The 27,210-nt window shown below is 28.1% G+C and overlaps 2 protein-coding genes across 11 annotated transcripts in view; both read right to left on the minus strand.

Moving 5' to 3' along the window:
- Positions 1-27,210, minus strand: part of slco1d1 (solute carrier organic anion transporter family, member 1D1) — a 790,174-nt gene that overhangs the window by 28,980 nt on the left and 733,984 nt on the right. For 3 of the 7 annotated variants that reach the window (XR_015481795.2, XR_015481797.1, XM_087246099.1), the window contains exons 1-6: positions 19,916-19,945; positions 15,528-15,578; positions 10,831-10,972; positions 9,357-9,489; positions 6,912-7,039; positions 710-856 (exon numbers count right to left, since the gene is read on the minus strand). Coding sequence is in view for 4 of the 7 variants with exons in the window: in XM_087246099.1 (XP_087102225.1) it covers positions 710-856; positions 6,912-7,039; positions 9,357-9,489; positions 10,831-10,972; positions 15,528-15,572 (595 nt within the window). In the remaining 3 variants the exon portion in view is untranslated. Of the gene's footprint in view, positions 1-709; positions 1,309-6,911; positions 7,040-9,356; positions 9,490-10,830; positions 10,973-15,527; positions 15,582-15,946; positions 15,994-19,915; positions 19,946-27,210 lie in introns of those variants that run through there. The other 4 variants (XR_015481796.2, XM_087246100.1, NM_001348086.2 and 1 more) reach the window with 4 other exon arrangements.
- Positions 22,064-27,210, minus strand: part of muc5e (mucin 5e) — an 89,762-nt gene continuing 84,615 nt past the window's right edge. For all 4 annotated transcript variants that reach the window (XR_015481682.2, NM_001442860.1, NM_001442859.1 and 1 more), the window contains 1 exon segment: positions 22,064-22,886. Coding sequence is in view for 3 of the 4 variants with exons in the window: in NM_001442860.1 (NP_001429789.1) it covers positions 22,724-22,886 (163 nt within the window). In the remaining variant the exon portion in view is untranslated.

Below are 27,210 nucleotides of genomic sequence, written 5' to 3' on the forward strand. Positions count from 1 at the left end.
TAAATAAATAAGAAAGTGAAAAAATAAACAACTAAATATATAAATAAATAAACTAATACACAAACAAACAATTAAATAAATACATAAGATAATGAAAAAAAAATAAACAATTAAATAAATATACAAATTAATTAATTAATTAATACATAAACAAACAATTAAATAAATATTTAAATAAATAAATAAAATTATAAACTACTAAAATAAATATATAATAAATAAATGAATACATAACTAAACCAACAATTAAATAAATACATAATAAATAAATAAATAAATAAATAAATAAATAAATAAATAAATAAATAAATAAATAAGATAATGAAAAAAATGACTAAATAAATTATTAATTACTTATTAATAGTTAAAGTTGGGTTTAGGTATTAGGGATTAGAGATTTCGAATTAGATCATACTTTATAAGTGCTAATAAACAGTTAATATCTCTATTTTAATACAATACAAGAGCACATTTAGTACAATTAAGCACGCATCATTTTTTTCTCATAAGAATAGGGTATTTACTGAGGTTTATAAGTCAAATAGCAATAAACACAGCGCAAATTTCAAGTATATAAATTAAATACAAATGTATTTTGGAAGTGAATGAAATATTTAAGCGCTTGCAGTGTAATTAGCCGGACACAAACAGGCTAAAAGCAGGTGTACATCAAAAACGGTAACATAATATTTAGACAAGTTATTCTTACCCAGGTAAAAAGCAGTGTTTTCCTCTCTTGAAAAATCATCCAGGTAAGACAAGCCAAGAGGCATGACAGGCGTCTCTCCAATCCCACGAAGCATGTTTCCCAGAAACACAAAGAGCCACAAGGAGGAACTGGAGGCTTTTTCACACTCTATAACAATAAAAACAACAACAGATGAACAGCTCTGCTCTACAAAGGCAACGTGCAGTACAGTTACTGAGACTTTTATCTCAGTATGTTGATGTACTTTCTAATGCAATGCAATATTGAGTAGTAAAGTCGTAGAGTGAAAGTTTGTTATCACAGAATAAAGCCTGAGAGGCAGCCTGACACAAAGCAGAGCACTGAAGAGCTTTTGAAAACAACAGTCCTGGATGTACTTTATCACGCTTATTACATGGCTACTTGCCACAACACATCACAATTAGACACAAAACTTTATTCTGAGCTGTGATAGTTTATTAATTCTTAAATTAAATGCAAAGCTGACAGACACTAAAACAGCTGATGGAGTATACACTAACCTGTGCATTATTCAGACACTAGATGGCGCCAAACAGTCAAAAACACAACAGAAACTAAAACAGCTGATGGAGTATACACTAACCTGCGCATTATTCAGACACTAGATGGCGCCAAACAGTCAAAAACACAACAGAAACTAAAACAGCTGATGGAGTATACACTAACCTGCGCATTATTCAGACACTAGATGGCGCCAAACAGTCAAAAACACAACAGAAACTAAAACAGCTGATGGAGTATACACTAACCTGCACATTTTTCAGACACTAGATGGCGCCAAACAGTCAAAAACACAACAGAAACTAAAACAGCTGATGGAGTATACACTAACCTGCACATTTTTCAGACACAAGATGGAGACAGTCAAAAACACAACAGAAACTAAAACAGCTGATGGAGTATACACTAACCTGCGGATTATTCAGACACAAGATGGAGACAAACAGCCAAAAACACAAAGCTGACTTAAGCTAATACAGCTGATGGAGTATACACTAACCTGCGCATTATTCAGACACTAGATGGAGACAAACAGCCAAAAACACAAAGCTGACAGACACTAAAACAGCTGATGGAGTATACACTAACCTGCACATTATTCAGACACAAGATGGAGACAGTCAAAAACACAACAGAAACTAAAACAGCTGATGGAGTATACACTAACCTGCGTATTATTCAGACACTAGATGGAGATAAACAGTCAAAAACACAACAGAAACGAAAACAGCTGATGGAGTATACACTAACCTGCGTATTATTCAGACACTAGATGGAGACAAACAGTCAAAAACACAAAGCTGACAGACAATAAAACAGCTGATGGGGTATACACTAACCTGTGCATTATTCAGACACAAGATGCAAACTGTCAAAAACACAAAGCTGACAGAAACGAAACTGGCTGAATGGAGCATACACTAACCCTCATATTATTTATCCACAAGATGGCGCCAAAGAATCAAAAACCATGGCATGACAGACAAGCATAAGGTTCCTGGATGAGCCTGTGTTATTCAGTGGTTGTTCTCTGGAAATAACATACCTTGGAATGCTGCGACTGACCAATCAGAATCAAGTATTCCAGACTGCCGTGTAAAAATAAGAGATAACTCCATAATTCAGAGCAGTTTCATTGTAAATAAACATAACTGAAACAGTCAGTAATATGGAGGGGGAAACTAGAAATGATAAATAATAAAGATAAATAGCACACATCAGAAAAGTTACATAAACAAATTGCACAGTTTACCCTGTTAAAAATAATGGCCAGTTAATGGATGAAGTTATCAAATCTCATTCACTTTTTCTGATCAACCTTAAACGTCACTTTAAGAAAGCCCAGATCTATACGTGAAAACATACGATTGGTTCCCTGTTTATGCTTATTTAGGACGAAATTAGTGTTTTTTTTAGTTTAAACACACCAAGATAGACATGTTTACATGTTTACATTATTACGTGTGTTTGCTGGTTTAAACACACATCCAAACAGCGTATTACGGAGCATGTTACGGAGCTTTAAGAAAGGAAATGCTGCTGTTTTTATAGTAATTTCAGAGTACTTTTAAGCCTAACTATAATGATTACAATTATATCACATTTGACATACTGCCACCTTTCATTGAAAGATTCAAAATACGTGATAAATACGGGAAAATGCTTAAATGGGATAGAAGAGTAAAATATAGGAGAATTCCCCCAAAAATAGTCAAATTGACAGATTTTTTACAGTGTTTTGGTGAACTGTCCCTTTAATAAGCTACTGTAATAAACATGGTAAAATATGAAATCTTCCTAACGAATTGACCTTATTCTAAAATGTGGAAGTGCGCCTGTTTTTACAAATGTTTTAGAACTTTCGATTAAGTCGCCTATGGGAGAAATGACTAGAAATAATAATAATATTATTAATTATTAAATAATTATAAAATATTATTATTATTAAATAATTATAAAATAATAATAAACGACAGAAAATGGACAAATTACTTACTCTATAAACAAATTTTTGCATGACTATACAAACCAAGTAGAATAATATAATAAGAAAATATCAGTTTGCAAAGATTCATTCGCACGAATCGGGTCATTCGCGCATATCGCGGCGCAGGATGTCTATGCGCGCCTTTGCATTGACTTAACATGTAAATCACTAGCGCTTGTCGTTTCTTCCGCGTCTGGTGTGAATGCAGCATAAGAGGGACGTGGTTTAGAATATTGATAAACAGTTGCAATGAAAGCTCTCAAGTTGACTTCAACAGAAGGATCGTAACTTTAAATGCGAAAGCAGATGGCCATATTTTGATCAAAGATTACCAAAACAATACTTATTTTTTCACTGGATTATCACCTTAAGAATAACAATCCTAGCTAGCGAAATAAACATTGTAAAATCAAACTCTTTAAAACACCACCTCGGATTTTGTAGTGACTCTTGTTTTTTCCAAAATGCGACAACATTGAACCATGAGACTTCATTCGTAGACTTCAGCGTTTCTTCACATCATTTCGTCGAGTTGTTCGCAACACTTTTGCGCATGTCCACAGAATTCGCCACACCAATCCTCTTTGCAACTCGGCGGCTAACATTAGTAGTGTCATGCTGTGTTCACACCACACGCGCATGCACGTAAATTGCGATAATTACGCTTAAATACATACATTTTGAGTTTACTTGCTTCATTCACGCAACAAATTCACTTCACAATAGATGCAGATTCACGTCATGGGCAGGGCTTCTGTCTGTTCGATGACTAGTTTCGTTGCTAAATTGCTAACATGGATTTTATTGAGAGATTATCTGTGTTTACGTGCTTTAGGAAGGCTGAAAAACAGCATAGATTTGTTCGACGCCGTGTCTGAGTCCTGTAGGTCCTTTCAGAGGTGCACCCAGCACTGTGACTTCATCAACTCCTCCAGAAATTGTACCTGGATGATGGAACCTTTCAGTAATGCTTCTGACTGATCCAAGCTCAGTTTTGATGAACTGTCGTCCAGAGTCGGGACACCAACAATAGGCACTACATCATAATCACGCCTCTACAAGAGCAAGCTCCTGATTGGCGGTGCAAATGTTCGCTAAAGTTTCCAAGTCGTTAAGCGAATCAAACACGAAAACGTTCAACTGGCGTGTTTCATTGGCACAAATCAGATCATTCGCATGAAACGCGTCATTCGTGCCACGCCATTCCTGCAGCAGGATGTCTATTCGCGTCTTTGCATTGACTTAACATGTAAATCACTCACGCTTCATGCTTCATCCGTGTCTGGTGTGAATGCAGCATCAGCCTTCACATGCTAGCAACGATTTTCTTCTATAGTCGAATATTTTGGCTTGTCTGGTACGAAAGCAGCAGCATCAATGCTAAAGTTTTAAATAAAAGTGAAAACGTCGACAAAAAGACTCACTACTTTCATGTTTACAACTTCAAGTGCAGTTATATAGAGCTAATTTTCAGATAATGATATCAGAATTTACCAGTATTTTGGAATCAAGTGCTAATGGTGCTTTATCGGGGATTTTGCGGAACGCCCTTTCCTGTGCGTACAGCAAATCAAAACATTTCCGGTAAAGTTGTTCCAGAAATTTCGACCGCATTACAAGGTGTGAAAGGTGCTATCACGAAACGCATGTTGCTGTTTTGCAAAACACTTTGTTACTGCACTTTGCCCTTTTGAGGGCCGAACTGCACACATGATCCGCAACACAACTCCAGCATCTGCACCCCCGAGGTTAGATTTCGAGATGTATCGATTACATAGAAGCGAATCAAAGTCAACACAGGTGGCTTCCAAAAAAGTTCAAAAACGAGAAGCAGAATCTCGAGTGACAGGTCAGTGCCGGCAAGGTATTATGGGTATAGCGCAATCATATTACAAGCCAAACAGTAAATAATGAGTTCCCAGCTCAACTTTCCAAACTTCAAAGTTGATATCTTGTCAAATGTAACCTCAGTTTTAGAATGAAAAATGTAGTCGAAAGGTTACTTTCAATAAATTGTACAGTATATTCGTTAAATAACTACAAAACGTTACTTGTTTTATTGAATATGTGGATAAAATGTATATATTTTAACTATATGATTACAAATATATATGGATAATGGCTAAGCCCTATGAATTTGCACAAAATAATACATTTTTACTAGATTTTATTTTATTTATCAATGTATTTTTACCAAATTGTCATCGAATCTCGATTGACTTTAGTCTCTTTTAGCTAAATACTGGCTAGTTTGTATAAATTTGTAGTTCATCATGTGATTCATGAGAACTATTTTGACATATTCTCGGCTAAATTTATACGAATACGCACAGTATTTTTACATTTCGTATGTTTTCTTTTTAGCAGATGGGTCGCTAATGAATTTCATCTCATTTGTATAGATTTGTACGATCTCGTTTAGCATAAAATGTGGCTAATTTATACAAAATGTACTGTCGGAATCTCATTTATAGCGATTTATGAACATACATATGATTTATATAGAGCTTCGGTCTAATACATTTGAACATGCATGTACATTTTCGTAATTCCAAAGGTTGAAAAAAAAAAAAAATATATATATATATATATATATACACACACACACATACATATATTACATATATATTACATATATAAATATATATATATATATATATATATATATATATATATATATATATATATATATATATATATATATATATATATATATAAATATACACACACACATACATATATTACATATATATTACATATATAAATATATATATATATATATATATATATATACACTGTTTATAAATTGCCATTTTTGCTTTATATGTGGCATATATGACATACATTTTATATATATTTTTTTAATTTATGTGAAATCCAAACATAAATATAATATATATGTAATTTATGTAATTATGATATATTGCCATATATTAGATTTCTATAATGGATAAAAAAGGTTTATATGTTTATAATAAATATTATTGATGTGTGTATTAAAGTTCAATAAATAAATAAATAAATCAACAAATAAATGAATAAATAAATAAATAAATGATAGAATGAATAAATAAATAAATAAATAAATAAACAAATAAATTACTAAATAAACATATCAACAAATAAATAAATAAATAAACAAATAAATTACTAAATAAACATATCAACAAATAAATAAATAAATAAACAAATAAATTACTAAATAAACATATCAACAAATAAATAAATAAATAAATAAATAAATAAATAAATAAATAAATCAACAAATAAATAAATACATAAATACATCAACAAATAAATAAATAAATAAATCAACAAACAAATAAAAAAATAATAATAAATAAATCAACAAATAAAAGAATAAATAAATACATTCATAAAATTCCAAAAATAAATAAAATCATTTTATATAATAATACAATATATAATAAAACTAAATAAAATATGTATATTTATAATTCAAATTAGCTTATATTTTGCTTTGTAACAACTTCCAATAATATTCAGATGAAATGTAACATTGAAGAACAAACTTGATTCAATGCGAAGAAGACGACTCAATAAACTAGCGACCTTATCAATCAGCAGCATACGATGGCCCCATGAGTTTATTATTATTGTGAAAATATGGTTGCAGTCTATGGCTGAATCTCTTATCTGAGGTATGTTCAGGGTCAGGGCTGAACTGCTTACCTGCTTGAGACTCCACAGTAGGAATTTCACTATCTTGTGCAAGACTCGCATTTGTAAGGCACGGCAGAACATTCTCTGTACCGTTTACCGAGGCCGAGAAATGAGAAATGGTTGACTCGTATTTGTACCTGTGGACGACAAACACACAATAATGCAAAACATAGTCATTTAGCAGATGCTTTTATCCACAGTAACAATTGAGGAGGCGTTGACAATTGAGGAAACAGTGCTCAGAGAATTAAGTGCTAGGAGTTAGGAGTGGGAGTGTTGTTTCTACAGGTGGTTTGTCAAGCCCGCTCACCTGTATGAGGCACACCTCATAGATGCACAATGCTTTTTACATTTGAATTATTTTTTAAAACGATATAGAGTGATTCTATGAAAGCTTATGGTCCAAGACTGGTGCAAGTGTAAATGAAAGAGTGCGCTTTCGACAGGTGGTTTGTCAAGCCCACCTGTGTGAGGCACACTCAGAATTTAGAGGTTGTTGTGTGGTATAGTGGGGTTGGGGTGGGGATGTGGGGGGGGGGGGGGGGGGGTGGATTCTTGGATTTGTTCATGGGTTCGGGTGATCATGGAAGAGATGGGTATTTAGTTGTCATGATACTAGAATGATACAAGAGAATCAGCAGTCCGTGTGGGAATGAATCATTCCACCAGTAAAGATCAGTGAATGGAAAGGTTTTGGAAAGTGACTTATAGTCTCTCTGATTATGTATGTATGTATGTATGTATGTATGTATGTAGGTAATTATGTAGGTATTTATTTATATATTTATTTATTTATTTGTTAATTTATTTATTTATTCATTTATTTGTTGATTGATTGATTTATTTATTTATTTGTTTGTTGATTAATTTATTTGTTCATTTATTTGTTTATTTATTCATTTATTGATTTATTTGTTGATTTATTTATTTATTTATTCATTTATTTGTTGATTTCTTTATTTATTTGTTTATTTATTCATTTATTTGTTGATTTATTTATTTATTCATTTATTTATTTGTTGATTTATTTATTTATTCATTTATTTGTTGATTTATTTACTTATTCATTTATTCATTTGTTGATTTATTTATTTATTCATTTATTTATTTGTTGATTTATTTATTTATTCATTTATTTGTTGATTTATTTATTTATTTATTCATTTATTTGTTGATTTCTTTATTTATTTGTTTATTTATTCATTCATTTGTTGATTTATTTATTCATTCATTTATTTATTTGTTGATTTATTTATTTATTTATTTATTTATTTGTTGATTTATTTATTTATTTATTTATTCATTTGTTGATTTATTTATTTATTCATTTATTTGTTGATTTATTTATTCATTTATTTATTTTTTCATTTGTTGATTTATATATTTATTCATTTATTTGTTGATTTATTTATTCATTTATTCATTCATTTGTTGATTTATTTATTCATTTATTTATTTGTTGATTTATTTATTTATTCATTTATTTGTTGATTTATTTATTCATTTATTCATTCATTTGTTGATTTATTTATTCATTTATTTATTTGTTGATTTATTTATTTATTCATTTATTTGTTGATTTATTTATTTATTTGTTGATTTCTTTATTTATTCATTCATTTATTCATTTGTTGATTTATTTATTTATGTATTCATTTATTTGTTGATTTGTTTATTTATTCCTTTATTTATTTATTTATTTATTCATTCATTTATGTATTTGTTGATTTATTTTGTCATTTAATTATTTATTCATTTATTTATTTAATTTTTCATTTATTTATTGATTTATTTGTTGATTTATTAATTCATTTAGATGTTTATTTGTTTATTTATTTATTCATTTCTTTATTTGTTGATTTATTTATTTATTTATTTATTTATTTATTTATTCGTTTGTTTATTTATTTACTTATTTATTTATTTATTTATTCATTTATTTGTTTATTTATTTATTTATTTATTTATTCATTCATTCATTCATTCATTCATTTACTTGTTGATTATTTATTTTGTCATTTATTTATTTATTGATTCATTTATTCATTTATTTGTTGATTTATTTATTATTTATTTATTTATTTATTTGATTTCATTTTAGTTGTCTTTTATGTCTTTAGTTTAATTTCCAAATTGAATCCTCATTGCACTTAACAAGTTTACAAAGATAAGAAAGCTTGTTAACAAGTTTTTAATGATAAACGAAGGAATTATAATGCTTTGTTTCGTTATTTTTTTTACATTCACAAGTAGCAGGGTATTTACAGCTACTGTGTATTTATGGCAGCACAGTCGCATATTGCTATTACACCTCAAAACCTTAATCCCTTAGTTCCGCGGTGGCACCACTCACGGCGGTAGTGGTCATTTTGAAGTGCCACCCATTGTATGAAGAAACTGGCCTTAGTTGTGTTAGCTAAACGTAAAAATGTCTTAATGTTTGTGTAAACTTACTGTCCTTGGAAGAAATGCGGCATCGCTGTTATGAAGGATCCTGCGGACATGACTAAACATCCAGCTGCTATCAGCCGCGGCCTGTGAAGCTTAGCACCAAAGTAACTCACGAAAGCTATTACAAACAGATTACCTGAAAACAAGAAGGAAATGACGTTCTGTTAGAATTCTACTTATTCGAGAGCGCAAAGAGAGAGGTAGAGTTGAATTGTTAGCGCTTCTGTGATACTGTAGTTATTTTTCAAGATTCCAAAGTGATTTTTAACAGAGCAAGCAATGATCTTCGGGAGAAAGTTTAATTTATTTTAGTTTGGCTGAAATTTATTTTTCATATATTTTTTTCCATTATGTTTATTAAATTATGTCCAATAGTCTTTTTTCTTCACTTCATAGCTTCTGCGCTGCCTCCAGTAGTGTTTGTTTATATTATTGTATTTTTATAGATATTTAACCAATCATATTTCAGCAATTGTGTTGCCGGGGTCAACGAAAATCTGCCTTGAGGTCTTTAGAATTTAAAATGCACGCTTGATTAGCAATTCATAATTGAACCTGTTTCTTCAACCAATCAGAATTTGCTATGACATATTAAGACATGTCATGCATGAATTTGTCGGATTTACATATGTAACTTCCGCCGGTCCTACGCCACCCAACCCGCTCCGAGCTGGTATCGAACCGGTGACCTTCCGCATGGGAGTCGCTTGCTCTACCAAGGAGGCTAAAGACCATGGCCTCTAGCGAATGTCGCTAGAGCACCTTTAGAGGTCAGAGGAGTGAGGTTTACCTGCACAGCACTTACTAGCTGGCCTACTTATACTCACCCCCCTAAACCTTACTCCCATCCGGGTCACGGCACCAATATAACCCTGCCGGTCCTACGCCACCTAACCCGCTCCGAGCTGGTTTCACACAGGCGACCTTCCGCATAGGAGTCAGTTGCTCTACCAAGGAGGCTAAAGTCCATGGCCTCTAGCGTCTTCCTAGCTTACTAACTTGCCTCTGCTACACATAGATAATAAAGTCCAAGACTCTTATTACTCTTATAAGTATGCTGAGGGCGGGACTTTCATTTTGCGGGTCAGTCCCTCAAAGCAAACTGACGGTGAGAGAGGATATTAATATGCTGTTGCCATAGAAGCCCTCAGGTTGACGTCAACAGAAGGACCTTTACTCCAAACGCGGAAGCAAACGCTCAGATTTTGATTGAAGATTACCAAAACAAACACATTTTTTTCAGTGGATAACGGATTAATTGTTAAACTCAAGAATAACTATGTGAGTTTGCGAAACAAAACGTTGTAATTTCAAGCGCACTTTAACCTGGTTGAAACTTTTTGCTAGCCAAAGGTAAGAAGAGTGTACAAAAATCGTAGAATTACACTATGAATTCGTATTTAGAGTGTGCCACTATATGAAGGATTGATATTCATAGCATTCGTCAAAGCCCAAAGTGTGTGATTTCGACTCTTACCGATTTCAAAACTTCCATCGATGAATCCGATTAGCGAGCTTGGGACGTCAAAACGCCTCTCGATCTGCGTGACGGAGCTCTTCATGTAGCTGCCCTGAAAGGCTTTGGCAAAGAACACAAAGCACATGGCAGCCAAAAACATCTGAAAACACACACACACACACACACACATTAGGTTGACAATTCATGCAAGTAAAAAAAACACCCATGTTATTCTACTGAATGGTATTCGAATGAGGAAATGAATCTTACGTATTCCTCGAAAAGTGGCTAATTCGTACAATGTTATTTGTATGAAAATGTATGATTTTTAAAAGGAGGCGTGTCCCCACGCCTAACCCTCATTGGTGGATGAGCAAACCATACTAAAACTGTAGGAATGAGATTATACGATTTAATCAACGCTATCTCACGGCAATTCGTAACTTTTTGATTTAGTGGCTAGTTCGTATGAATTCGTATGATCTAATTTGTACAATTTAGTACGATTTGCTCATCCCCCAATGACGGTTGGGGTTAGGTGCCACGCCTCCTTTTTAAAACCGTACATTTTCATACGACCGAACTTGTACGAATTCGTACGAATTAGCCACTAAACTGACAAAACGTAAAATACTTACGTTTCCTCGTGAGATCATGCTGGAATTAATATGAATTAGCCACGAAATCAAAAAGTTACGTATTGCTGTAAGATTGTGTTGACGGTTTCTATATCGTCAGCTGATAAACCAAAATATACACTCACCGGCTACTTCCAGCAGGATAACGCACCATGTCATAAAGCGCCAATCATTTCAGACTGGTTTCTTGAACGTAACAATGAGTTCACTGTACTCAACTGGCCCACGCAGTCACCAGATCTCAATCCAATAGAGCAGCTTCGGGATGTACAGCCGACTGCGTGGAGCAAAATCTCTGAGGAATATTTCCAGTAGCTTGCTGAATCTACGTCACGAAGGACCAAGGCAGTTCTGAAGGCAAAACGAGGTCCAACCCGATACTACTAAGGTAGCCGGTGAGTGTAATATATGGCAGAGACAAAATGGCATGTACTTTTTGTGTTAGGTACAGTATGGTGACTCTTTGTCCCTTTTCGCGAGGTACCACAGGGCGTAGTCTTCGGCCCCTTTAATTTCCTCCCTTTACTTAGTTGTTTAAGCCACAATCTGAAACAATTTTCCCAATATTTGCACTACTATCAGTTGTTAGTTGTATGTTCACGGTCCACTGGTTAACCAGTAACCAGTAAATGCTGTGGTGTGGGTCAGAAGCCGTGCCATTGATTGGTTTAAGGAAGCGCACCAATCATCAACTACCATTAAATCTCTCACTCTGCTCCAGATATTGAACTTTAAAGGGACTCATTTCCTCCAGCATGATAAGGGGAAAAGTGATTTCCTGATTAAGTGCTTTTGGGTATGCGAGTATTCCCATGGTGTGACATTTTTGTTTGTTTTGCTTTATTGCAGTTTTTCGATAAGACAAGACTTGCAGCGTCTCAGAAATCATCCAAAATGAGTAATCTACTTACACCGGTGTCTCTACAAACCCTCAACATGCTTATTATGATGCTTCACGATTGAAAATTCTCTTAATTTTAACCAATTCACGTAAAAAAATATATAAAATATTATTATGTAAACAAATTAACAACTAAATAATAAATAAATAAATACATTTATTACAATTTTCACGTAAAATATACAATAATATTGGAAGTATTCATAGGAATTAGCAACCATTTTACACAAAAACAAGAAAACTATATAAGAAACTAACTAACTAAGGAAACTGTATAAATTAGCAAAGTTACATCGCCATCTACTGGCAGAGTATGCATGATACAGCAATTTGAGTCGTAATCACAGATTTAACGACTAGAATAAAGATAATTTAGAACTTTTTAAGTTCATTTAAGCCAAATTTGAATCTTATTACATTCGACAAAAAATTCGTACAAATTATGTTGTAAACAAATTTTGTTGCAAATAAATTTTGTTTGATGAGTTTTATTTAATTAAATTTTATGTTATATTTTATCTTTATTTAATATTTTATTTAAAAAAAATTTTCATTCTAAATTGTAGTAAAATTATTTGTATAATGTAAACAAATAATATTAAGTTTAATTTAATTTAATATTCTATTTTATAATTTTTTTAATTAAATTTAAGTTAATTTTATAACTTTATAATGGTAAAGTAAGTTTTATATGATGCTAAGTATTTTTTGTGAATTAAATATTATAAAATATTTTATCTTAATTTTTTACTAAATTATAATTTTTTTCTCACGTTGTAAACAAATAATGCTTAGTAAGCTTTATTCAAGTTAATATTATATTTTATCTTATGTTAATATTATTTTAATGTTTAATATTTTATTTTCAATTTTATTTTCTAAATTTTTTTACTACATGTTGTGAACACATATATTTTATTTATTCATTTATTTAATGCGGAGTACATTTTATTTAATTCATTCATTTATTGTATTCATTATTGTATTCATTAATTTCATTTTTTATTCTATTTTATCTTAATAAATCCTGATTTTTTATTTCAGTTTTTATTTCATTATTTTCCTCATGTTGTAAACAAATAATGCTAAGTATGTTCTAATTAATTTAATATTACATTTTATCTTAAATTATTTTATATTATTATATTTTATTTTTTAATTAGTTTTATTTAATGTTATATATTTTTTGACATTATTTTGATTTAATTTTATTATAAAATCTTCAGTCTTTTTTAGTTTTTTAAAAGCCAACTTGCTTAATTTTATATTATATTTAATTTTAATTATTTTTATTTATATGTATTTTGTTTCAGGTTGTAAACAAAAATGCTAAATACATTTTATTTAATTTAATATTATATTTTATGTTCATTTATTTTATATTTATATTTCAGTTCAGTTTATTTTATTCATATTTAATTTTATTTAACTTATTTTATTTAATTATTATTTTATTTTATTATTAAAAATGTTCAATTGTTTTTTTCTTGTTTTTTTGCAATTTGGCTTTATTTTATATTATATTAATATTATTAATAATCATATATTATATTGTGTATTTATGTCTTAATTGTTTTTAGTATTTTTTTCACGTTGTAAACAAATAATGCTAAATACGTTACATTACATTTTATCTTAATTTATTTGTATTTTATTATTTCATTTTAGTACATTTCATTTTATTAAATTTAAGATTTACTTTTATTTAATGTTATATTTTATTATAAATTATTTTAATTTTTTTATTATAATTTTTTTCAATGCAAATTGGCTGAATTTTATATTATATTTAATTGTAGTTATTTTTTATGTAATATTTAAAGTTATATTTAATTATTTTATTTAAGTTAATTTCAATTCATGTCATTGTATTATATTTTTTATTTCATAAGAAAATGTATGCTAGATTTTATTCTAGATCATTTATATTTTATTTTATCATGTTAAATGTTAAATATCTTCATTGTTATGTTACAAATTGGCCTAATTGTACATTATTTTATATTTTAATAATTTTGTAAAATGTTGTATAATATTTTATTTTACGTTTAATTTTATGTTTTTGTTTAATTTTATTTTTAATAATATTTGAATCATATTTATTATGTTTAAACATGTATTATTATATTTTACTTAATTTATTCATTTAATTAATTTATTTATTTATACTTTATTTATTTATGTATTTATTCAATTTATTGTTTATTTGTTTATTTAAATAGATTTTTAAAATAAATTAATTTATTTACTTAATTTATTGATTTATTTCACAATTTAATATTATTAATACAAATGCTATATTTCAGTTAATGGTTAAAAAACATAGTAGATTACTTTTTATATATTTATTTATTAGTTTATGTATATATTTATTTATTTACTTCATTTATTCATTTAGTTATTTATTTTTTACTTCATTTTAATAATTTTTTTAAATTGTTACATAATATTTTATTTTCTGTTTAATTTGATGTTTTTAATTTTATTTTTCAATACAAATTGGCTTAATTTTATATTATATTTAATTGTAGTTATTTTTTTATTTTATGTAACATTTAATGTTATATTTAATTATTTTATTTAAGTTAATTTCAATTCACGTCATTGTATTATATTTTATATTTCATAAGAAAATGTATGCTAGATTTTATTCTGAAATGTTACATAATATTTTGTTTTACGTTTAATTTGATGTTTTTAACTTCATTTTTCAATGCAAATTGGCTTAATTTTATATTATATTTAATTGTAGTTTTTTATTTTATTTTATGTAATATTTAAAGTTATATTTAATTCTTTTATTTAAGTTCATTTCAATTCATGTCATTGGATTATATTTTATATTTAATAAGAAAATGTATGCTAGATTTTATTCTGAAATGTTACATAATATTTTATTTTACATTTAATTTGATGTTTTCGTTTAATTTTACTTTTCAATAATATTTAACGTTTTCATTTAATTATGTTGAATATTTCATTAAATATTTAATTCAATTATATATTTGATGTATTCTAAAACGCAAACTGCTCTAGCATTTTCTAAAAGCACGTCGACTCTAAAACTAGGGGTTAACGGAAAGCCATTCTCCAGTGACGGGATTAAACCGTTCTCCAGCTGTTACATCTTTGATCATGAAGCAATCAATCAAGAACCCAAAAGAGTGAAAAATCACCTTTAACTTGCTGCAGCATGGCTCCTTCTTCTTCTCCGTACTCATGGTGTCCTGGAAACAAAATGAAGAAGACAGAAGAGACCGTTAACAGGTTATTGTCGAGCATAACAGCATGTTGTTCTTTAGTTGGTCCATTGTTCAAGACGTAAGAAAACACGATCAGAGGAAAAGAGTCCTGAGGGTGGAGCCGAGAGACGCACAAATTGCTCCAGGTTTCCTGCAAGAGGAAGGGAGTCTGAGGGAATCAAAGATTTTCAGCATCAGCCTTTTGTTGATGTTGGTTTGATGCTGAACACAATGAGATGTGTGGCAGGACAGAATATTTGGAGAAAGCAAGAGGGGAAAGAATCCACCGCGAGTATGGTTTGATCTGTAGACCTTTGAAAAATATATAGCTTAAGGGGGCTGATAATACTGACCTGAAATTAGTTATTCGAGATGAAATAAAACAAATAGGACTTCCTGCGGAAGAAGAAAATATTATAGGAAATACTGTGGAGAATTCCTGAATCTGTTCAACATCATGCGGGAAATATTTGCAAGAGAAAAAATTCACAGGAGGCGAATCATTTTGACTTCAGCTGTGTGTCATTATTAATAATACAATAAATGTGTTTCAGTTGGTGATAAATGAACATAATTCACTCATTTTATTTTTTCATCAATCCATTTATTTATTTATTGAATTTATTTATTCATTCATTTATTTAAATAATTATTTACATATTTAGTTTATTTTTTTATTAAATTTATCATTTGTTTATTTAAATAATTATTTACGTATTTCGTTAATTTTTTATTTATTTCATTTATTAATTTAAATAATTATTAACGTATTTAGTTTATTCATTTATTTAATTCGTTTATTTATTTATGTAAATAATTATTTAAGTATTTAGTTTAATTTTTATTGAATTCATTCATTTATTTATTTATTTAAATAACTATTAACGTATTTAGTTTATTTATTTATTTACTTAATTTATTTATTTATTTAAATAATTATTTAAGTATTTAGTTTATTTATTTATTGAATTTATCATTTATTTATTTAAAAATTGTTTACGTATTTAGTTTATTTAATTCATTTATTTATTTATCTAAATAATTATTTAAGTATTTAGTTTATTTTTTATTTAATTCATTTATTTATTTATTTATTTATTTAAATAACTATTAACGTATTTAGTTTATTTATTTATTTACTTAATTTATTTATTTATTTAAATAATTATTTAAGTATTTAGTTTATTTATTTATTGAATTCATCATTTATTTATTTAAAAAATTGTTTACGTATTTAGTTTATTTAATTCATTTATTTATTTATCTAAATAATTATTTAAGTATTTAGTTTATTTTTTATTTATTTATTTATTTATTTATTTATTTATTTAAATAATTATTAATGTATTTATTTTATTTATTTATTTACTTCATTTATTTATTTATTTAAATAATTATTTACGTATTTAGTTTATTTTTATTTAATTCATTTATTTATTTATTTATTTATTTAAATAATTGTAAACATATTTGGTTCATTTATTTACCTCATTCATTTATTTAAACTATTCATTGCGTATTTAGTTTATTTATTTATTAAATTTATCATTTATTTATTTAAATAATTATTTACGTATTTAGTTTATTTATTTATTTCATTTATTTATTTATGCAAATAATTATTTAAGTATTTAGTTAATTTTTTTATTTAATTCATTTATTTATTTATTTAAATAATTATTAACGTATTTAGTTTATTTATTTATTTACTTTATTTATTTATTTATTTAAATAATTGTTTAGGTATTTAGTTTATTTATTTATTGAATTTATCATTTATTTATTTAAAAATTGTTTACATATTTAGTTTATTTATTTATTTAATTCATTCATTTATTTATTTATTTAAATAATTATTAACGTATTTAGCTTATTTATTAATTTACTTCATCTATTTATTTATTTAAATTATTATTTACGTATTTAGTTTATTTTTATTTACTTCATTTATTCATTTATTTAAATAATTGTAAACGTATTTGTTTTATTTATTTACCTCATTCATTTATTTAAACTATTCATTGCGTATTTAGTTTATTTATTTATTAAATTTATAATTTATTTATTTAAATAATTATTTACGTATTTAGTTTATTTATTTATTTACTTCATTTATTTATATATATATTTATGTATTTACTTCATTCATCTATTCATTTACTTCATTTAGTCATTTATTTATTTAATTGAATTTATTATTTGTTTATTTATTTAATTATTTATTTATTAAACAATTATTTAGTTAAATGTATTTATTTATTAAATAATTCATTCATTCATTTATTTAATTCATTTTTTACTTCATTCATTCATATATTTAATAATTGAATTTTTAAACAAATTATTTAATTATTTTTAATTCATTCATTCATTCACTTCATTTATTTATTTCTGTATTTATTCATTCATTCATTTAATTATTTCACAATTAATTCTTATTAACACAAATGATATATTTCAGTTAATGGTAAATAAACATTGTAGATTCCTTTATTTATTTATTTAAATTTCTTTGTTTATTTCACTTTTTCTTGTTCTCTTTTTGTGTAAGATAAATCAGTGTCAGTTTTGACAGTTTTATATTTTAAACTCATATGCAAAATAACATTTTCTTTAATTACCAATAATAACATTATCATAAAAAAGACTTTGCATGCTTTTTTTATATTAAGACACAGGCAGGAAATACAGGAAGAAAAATATGTTATATTATATTTTGATTTAATTTTATTAAAATTCTTCAGTCATTTTTAGTTTTTTTAAACTAATTTAATTTTATATTATATTTAATTTGAATTATTATTTTTATTTATATGTATTTTGTTTAATGTTGCAAACAAAAATGCTAAGCACATTTTATTTAATTTAATATTATATTTTATGTTCATTTATTTTGTATTTATATTTTGTATTTCAGTTCATTTCATTTTATTTATATTTAATTTTATTTAACATATTTTATTTTACATCATTTTTATTTTATTTCTTTATAGAAAAATATTCAATTGTTTTTGTTTTTTGTTATTTTTGAATGCAATTTGGCTTAATTTTATATTATATTTAATTTATATACAGGCAGGAAATAGAGGAAGAAAAATATACAGTATTATTATATTATGTTATATTACATTATTATATTATATTATATTATATTATATTATATTATTATTTTAGTATTATATTATATTATATTATTATATTATATTATATTATATATTATATTATATTATGTTATATTACATTATATTATATTATTATTATTTTAGTATTATATTATATTATATTATATTATAGTACAATATTATATTATTATATTAGTATTATTATATTATATTATGTTATATTAATTATATTATTTTATTATTATTTTATTATTATATTATATTATATCATATTATATTATATTATATCATATTATATTATATTATATTACATTATATTATGTTACATTATATTATATTATATTATATTATATTATATTATATTATATTATATTATATTATATTATATTATATTATATTATATTTATTATATGATATTATAATATAAATGTCATATTTTTTTGCAAACTATAAATCTTTGTAACACTGCACACACACAACGATACACAAAACGAACCATCATACTCTCAGATCTAGCATTTTCAGGTATTACACTCAGGTTTACAGTAATATTCTCTACATGTTGTATTTAAAATGACAAGACTATATTTAGTTATATTAATCTGACAATTTAAATTTGACATTACATTTTCATCACTAATGGCAAGCTCTTCATTCTTTAAACACACACAAACACAGTGCAGACACAAACATTACAGACAAATCAGCTCTTAAAAGCACAGTTCACCCCAAAATGAACACCCACTCACTATTTACTGTTTACTCTTGCTGTTTATGCTACTAATTCATTACATTCAACCTTTATGAGTTGTCTGCGGAGCCAAAAAAAGATACTCTGAAGAATGTTGGAAAACTTCGACATCCATAGTAAGAACAAAAAATACAATAGAAGTCAAAGACTCTGTTTTTCCCCAGAGCATTCTTCAGAATATCTCCATTTGTGTTCAACAGAAGAAATTTGGAACACAGTTAATAAAAACCAAACTCAAATGTTAGGTGAACTGTCCCTTTAAAAGACATGAAGCAATACATACAGTGGTCACCATTTGAACTGGATCATCACCTTTGATTAAAACTTTCCTTTAAACTAATCAACAACACATTTTCCTATTTTAGAGCTATCTTAAACCCCTTATTTTGATCCATTTCCGATGTTGACTACTGTATCGGTGTAAAGAAGCAGAGAGTGTTTGCCTGTACCTGCTGCTGGCGGTGATGAAGGACTCTGACACAGGTAAACTCTTATCATTCGGGGTTATAAGAGCTCATCTAATCAGTAACCAGACTGACTGACGCTCTGATCAGGTCAGCAGATCAATGGGGTCCTGAGCACCGCTAACGCTGGGGACTCTCACTCCTGTGAATGACCCTTTAATACACTTCAAACACCGCAGAGATTTAACTCGGATAACTGCAGATTCACTCTAGACATGCTGGCAGAAGACTCATGATTATTTTTAGTATTATTTATTATTATTATTATTATTATTATTATTATTATTACATGTTACACAAATTTAAACACAAATAGTAATAATACTAATAATAATAACAACAACAGTCATGTTATTATTATTATATATAAATAAATAAATAAATAAATAAAATGTTATATTATAATGTAACAACATTTATTTGCAATATATACATAGATGTTATTTAAAAATACATAGTAACGATATTAATAATTTATTATTATTATATACATTATATTATATTATTATTATTACAATTTATCATTACTGTTGTTTTTATTGTTGTTATCATTATTATTATTATTATCATTATTATTATTATTATTATCATTCTCATTATTATTATTAATATTATTATAGTATTTGTTATTATCAGTGTTATTACTATTATTATAAATAAATAAATAAATAAATAAATAAATAAATAAATAAATACATAAATAAATAAAATGTTATATTATAATAAAACAACATTTATTTGTTATATATATATATATATATATATATATATATATATATATATATATATATATATATATATATATATATATATTTACAAATAAATAGTGGTAAAAATAATAATAATATATTATTATTATTATTATTATTATTATAAGTATTTTTATTATTATTATTATTGTTATTATTATTTATTATGAATAAATAAAGAAAAGAGTAAAATATTATATTATATCAATGTTTATTTGCAATACATAGATAGATGTTATTTAAAAATAAATAAATAATAATAATAATAATTATTATTATTATTATTATTATTGTTGTTGTTGTTATAACATTGTTATTACTATTGTTACAATAAACAAATAAACAAACAAATAAATACATACATACATACATACATACATACATACATACATAAATAAAATGTTATATTATAACATTTATTTGTAATACATACATAATTTATATGTAATAAAAACAACAACAACAACAATAATATTTTATTATTATTACTATTACTATTATTATTATTATTATTATTATTATTATTATTATCATTATGAATAAATAAATGAATAAATAACTAAAATGTCATGTTATTATATAACAATGTTTATTTGTAATACATAGATAGATGTTATTTAGAAATTAATAGTAAAAATAATAATTATTATTATTGTTGTTGTTGTTGTTGTTATAAGTGTTATTACTATTAAATAAATAAATAAATAAATAAATAAATAAATAAATAAGTAAATAAGTAAATAAATAAATAAAAATGTTATACTATATTATAACATTATTTGTAATGCAAACATATATGTTACTTAAAAATATGAGTAACAGCAACAACAACAACAACAATTATTTGTAATTATTATAAATAAATAAATAAAACATATTATAATATAAAAACATTTATTTGTAATATATACATGAATTACTTAAAATAATAATAATAATAATAATAATAATAATAATAATATTAATATTAATAATAAATATAATAGTAGCAGTTGTTATTTATCTGTAACATTAAATCAAATAATATTTCTGTTTTAAGAAACTAAAACTATTAGTATCTAGTTATTATCTAGATTTTCAGTTAAAAATAGAATTGATTAATTAAGTAATAAATGAATTGTTATTAATTACTACTACTACTACTACTAATGATAACAATAATAATATTAATAGTAACAATAATAATTATAATAATAAAGCATTATTAGTATGATTATCACAATAAATAAAAATAAATAAATAAATAAATATGAAGAAATAAATAAGAATTAAATATGAATAAATTCTGAAATTCGTGTATGTTTAGGTACATTTCACTTTTCATAAACAACTAAAAGATCAACAAACAAACAAATAAATAAAGAAACAAACACAAACAAATAGCTTTTTTCAAATAGTTTGTGTTGTGTTTTATTCGTAAGAAGATCATATAAAAGCAAACATGTTTCAAAAATGTGCTATAATGATTGATTTCAAATCAAATTATCATCATAAAAAATTTAATAATATAAAAAATTAAACCAAATCCATAAAGTGGATTACAAACACCTGAGGACACCTGATGTCAGGTTACAGAAATCCTTGAATCAATACACATATTTGGTCACACTTCATTTTAAGGAACAATTCCCGCTATTAATAATCCACTAACTAAGACTTTTAGCTCAATAAATTACTAATTTTCTGCTTAATTATCTGCTTATTATGGTCATTAGGTATTAGGGATGTAAAACAAGATCATACTTTACAAGTGCTTATAAACATCTTCATAATAAGCGAGTGATAATCCACTAGTTAATAGTGAGAATTGCTACTTAAACTGAAGTGCTACAGAAATAATCATTATTAATACAACGTGTGTCGTTCATCAGAATCATTTACAGTTTGGCTAATACGCGAATAATCTTACATCCATTTAAAGTACAGTTTAATAGATTTAATCTGAAACTAAAATCATCCCACACGTTCAGCATTACGTTATTAATATCGCATAAACAACACACACACATCAAAGTTGACTAGTGGATAACTAACACAGGTGAAGCTAACGCTTGGCTCCGCATTGGCAGCGTGTGGCGTGTCTGTATGTGAAGCGACTCTGGGAGTTTTTACCGCAGTTCAGCAGGATTTCTCTCATCTCAGAAGCCGTTTCCTCACAGAACTGATGTGTCTGGTCGAGCTGCAGCGTCCCGTTAGTGGGAACCCATCTGAAACGCAACAAATAGGACAAAACGAAACATTTAGCATCTGATTTGGCTTGGATGAACGTTAGCTAGTACTAATATTTAGGGAAGCTTGTGTAGCTACTGAGTTAAAGGGATAGTTAACCCTCTGAAAAAGTGACTCTAGCCCCACCTTCTGGAAAAAAAGAGCCAATCGTTGATCACTATAGACTGATGAATCTATGGGGGAGGGGCTTTGTGTGTCTTTATGACAGTTTCTGCAGCTTCATTGTTATGAACACACTTGTGTCGCTGGAAACTGAGCGAATACTTGCTTCACAGACATGAGAAACATATCAACGTGGAGCTGAAGGTCTCTACTTTTAAATGAACTAATTAGACTTGAAAACAAATGTTCTCTGGTTGTGTAATCTGTTTGAAATGACCATGAGGTACAATATGTTCCTCACGATTTCCCGCCTTCACCATTTAAATGCAAATCACATGACAGAAACCACTTAACGCCCTCAAATATGTAAACAAAGAGGTTGTTTGCATTGTGTGAGAGAAGATTTCCTGTCAGAAATATGTCGGGAATCATTTCAGAAGACAAGTGCAATCGGACAAGGCTTTATAATTGTGTGACAGCTAAGTTGTTGATTCTTACAACTAACATAGTTTGACTGACAGGATGACGCATGATCGAGTCCTCCAGAAACGATCGTAAATGGATGGTTGGGTAAATATGCAACAAATCAGACCCTGAACAAACAGTAAGGAAAAAAATAACGAATGAAAAAATGAAAACGCTTTGCATCTTAATTGACGTGCTGGAAAGCTAGCTAGTGCTTATATTTATGGACGTTTGTGTAGTTGTGTAGCTACTGAATTAAAGGGATAGTTAACCCTCAAAAAAAGGGACTCTAGCCCCGCCTTCTGAAAAAAAAAAGAGCCAATAACTGATCACTATAGACTGATGAATCAATGGGGGAGGGGCTTTGTGTGTCTTTATGACAGTTTCTGCAGCTTCATTGTTATGAACACACTTGTGTCGCTGGAAACTCAGCGAATACTTGCTTCACAGACATGAGAAACATATCAACGTGGAGCTGAAGGTCTCTACTTTTAAATGAACTAATTAGACTTGAAAACAAATGTTCTCTGGTTGTGTAATCTGTTTGAAATGACCATGAGGTACAATATGTTCCTCACGATTTCCCGCCTTCACCATTTAAATGCAAATCACATGACAGAAACCACTTAACGCCCTCAAATATGTAAACAAAGAGGTTGTTTGCATTGTGTGAGAGAAGATTTCCTGTCAGAAATATGTCGGGAATCATTTCAGAAGACAAGTGCAATCGGACAAGGCTTTATAATTGTGTGACAGCTAAGTTGTTGATTCTTACAACTAACATAGTTTGACTGACAGGATGACGCATGATCGAGTCCTCCAGAAACGATCGTAAATGGATGGTTGGGTAAATATGCAACAAATCAGACCCTGAACAAACAGTAAGGAAAAAAATAACGAATGAAAAAATGAAAACGCTTTGCATCTTAATTGACGTGCTGGAAAGCTAGCTAGTGCTTATATTTATGGACGTTTGTGTAGTTGTGTAGCTACTGAATTAAAGGGATAGTTAACCCTCAAAAAAAGGGACTCTAGCCCCGCCTTCTGAAAAAAAAAAGAGCCAATAACTGATCACTATAGACTGATGAATCAATGGGGGAGGGGCTTTGTGTGTCTTTATGACAGTTTCTGCAGCTTCATTGTTATGAACACACTTGTGTCGCTGGAAACTCAGCGAATACTTGCTTCACAGACATGAGAAACATATCAACGTGAAGCTGAAGGTCTCTACTATTAACTGAACTAATTAGACTTGAAAATAAATGTTCTCTGGTTGTGTAATCTGTTTGAAATGACCATGAGGTACAATATGTTCCTCACGATTTCCCGCCTTCACCATTCAAATGCAAATCACATGACAGAAACCACTTAACGCCCTCAAATATGTAAACAAAGAGGTTGTTTGCATTGAGTGAGAGGAGATTTCCTGTCAGAAATGTGTTGGGAATCATTTCAGAAGACAAGTGCAATCGGACAAGGCTTTATAATTGTGTGACAGCTAAGTTGTTGATTCTTACAACTAACATAGTTTGATTGACAGGATGACGCATGATCGAGTCCTCCAGAAACGATCGTAAATGGATGGTTAGGTAAATATGCAACAAATCAGACCCTGAACAAACAGTAAGGAAAAAAAATAACGAACGAAAAATTAAAACGCTTTGCATCTTAATTGACGTGCTGGAAAGCTAGCTAGTGCTTATATTTATGGACGTTTGTGTAGTTGTGTAGCTACTGAATTAAAGGGATAGTTAATCCTCAAAAAAGTGACTCTAGCCCCGCCTTTTAGAAAAAAAGAGCCAATAACTGATCACTATAGACTGATGAATCTATGGGGGAGGGGCTTTGTGTGTCTTTATGGCAGTTTCTGCAGCTTCATTGTTATGAACACACTTGTGTCGCTGGAAACTCAGCGAATACTTGCTTCACAGACATGAGAAACATATCAACGTGAAGCTGAAAGTCTCTACTATTAACTGAACTAATTAGACTTGAAAACAAATGTTCTCTGGTTTTGCAATCTGTATGAAGCAATCACGAAGTACAGACCTGTCCTGCCTGACCGCACGATAATTCCCGTCTCAATAAACATTTAACTTGGTGGAAAGTTAGCTACTGCTAATATTAATGGGAGCTTGTATAGCTACTGCTTTGAATTGACATCTAACCCTCAAAAAAGTGACCCTAGCCCCGCCTTCAAGAAAAAGGAGCCAATCATTGACCGATCTACATCCTGTGGGGAGGGGTTTGCTGTGTTTTTATGGCAGTTTCTGCAGCTTCATTGTTATGAACACACTTGTGTCGCTGGAAGGTCAACGAATAATGGCTTGACAGACATTAGACATGACAGGTTTCCAGCTTTCTTCAAAACTTGTGTTCAACAGAAGAAATAAAGACAACAGTAGTGTAGTGAGCAGTGAAGGGTGAATAAATGATGACAGAATTTTTAGTTTTAAACGATTTCTTTAAGGAAAAGGGGGAAAAAAATGTCCTTAACATTTTGACTTTGCTCGGATTTGCTAGTTGACTTGACTTTTTGTCTCACAAGTTTGTCTTTTAAACTCCTCGGATGGACTCATCCTCTTCTGGCTTTTTACCCCAATATATATATATATACACAGGGTAAGTCTGAATTATTCACCCCCCTGTTTATTTTTTCCCCCAATTTCTGTTTAACGGAGAGCAGATTTGTTCAGCACATTTCTAATCATAATAGTTTTAATAACTCATCTCTAATAACTGATTTATTTTCTCTTTGTCATGATGACAGTAAATAATATTAGACTAGATATTCTTCAAGACACTTCTATACAGCTTAAAGTGACATTTCAAGAGTTCACACTTAGATATTGCTTGACAGCTGTAAGCAGGTTTGGCATGCTGTCCCGGGAGAGAACCCTGAGCTCGGAGATAGTTGAGCCCAGGGTTCCCGCCAGGTCCATAGAGCATGTGAGGGGAGTACGAGATCAGGTGGTTCTCGAGAGCTCCCCTTTTTGTAAAGGAGAAAAGGAGGAGAAAGGGGTGGATGGGGGGTTTCTTCGGAAAACGAAGATAAGGGAGTAATGTCTAGCTAGGCTACTTATAGTGGGTTAGGATAGATCTGATTGGCTAACTAATGAGTGTAGATAGGTGGCCAGCTGCTGTCAATTATATCACGTGCTCCTCTCGAAATTAGTTTAAAAACTTCACTTAAAGGCTTAACTGGGTTAATTAGGTTGACTAGGCAGGTTAGGGTAATTAGGCAAGTTATTGTATAAGTTATTGTTTGTTTTGTAGAGTATCGAAAACAAATATAGCTTAAAGGGGCTAATAATATTGACCTTAAAATAATGTTTAAAAAATTAAAAACTGTTTTATTTCTAGCCGAAATAAAACAGATAAGACTTTCTCCAGAAGAAAAAATATTATCAGACATACTGGGAAATTTTCTATACAGTTGAAGGCAAAATTAATACCTCTTCTAATTGTTTTGCTCTTTTTCAAATATTACGCAAGTAATGCTTAATAGAGCAAGCAAATGTTTACAGTATTTTACAGTATAGTTTTTTTTTCAGTACAAGTTTTTTTTCTTCTGGAGAAAGTATTGCATTTTTTAGTTTGGCTGAAATAAAAAAACTTAAACGTAATAATTTTAAGGACATATTATTAGTTTTAATGGACATATATATATATATATATATATATTCATTCATTCATTTTCTTGTCGGCTTAGTTTATTTATTAATCTGGTGTTGC

The sequence above is a fragment of the Danio rerio genome, chromosome 4, assembly GCF_052040795.2.
Source record: "Danio rerio strain M-AB ecotype USA chromosome 4, GRCz13ab, whole genome shotgun sequence".
Classification (NCBI taxonomy): domain Eukaryota; kingdom Metazoa; phylum Chordata; class Actinopteri; order Cypriniformes; family Danionidae; genus Danio; species Danio rerio.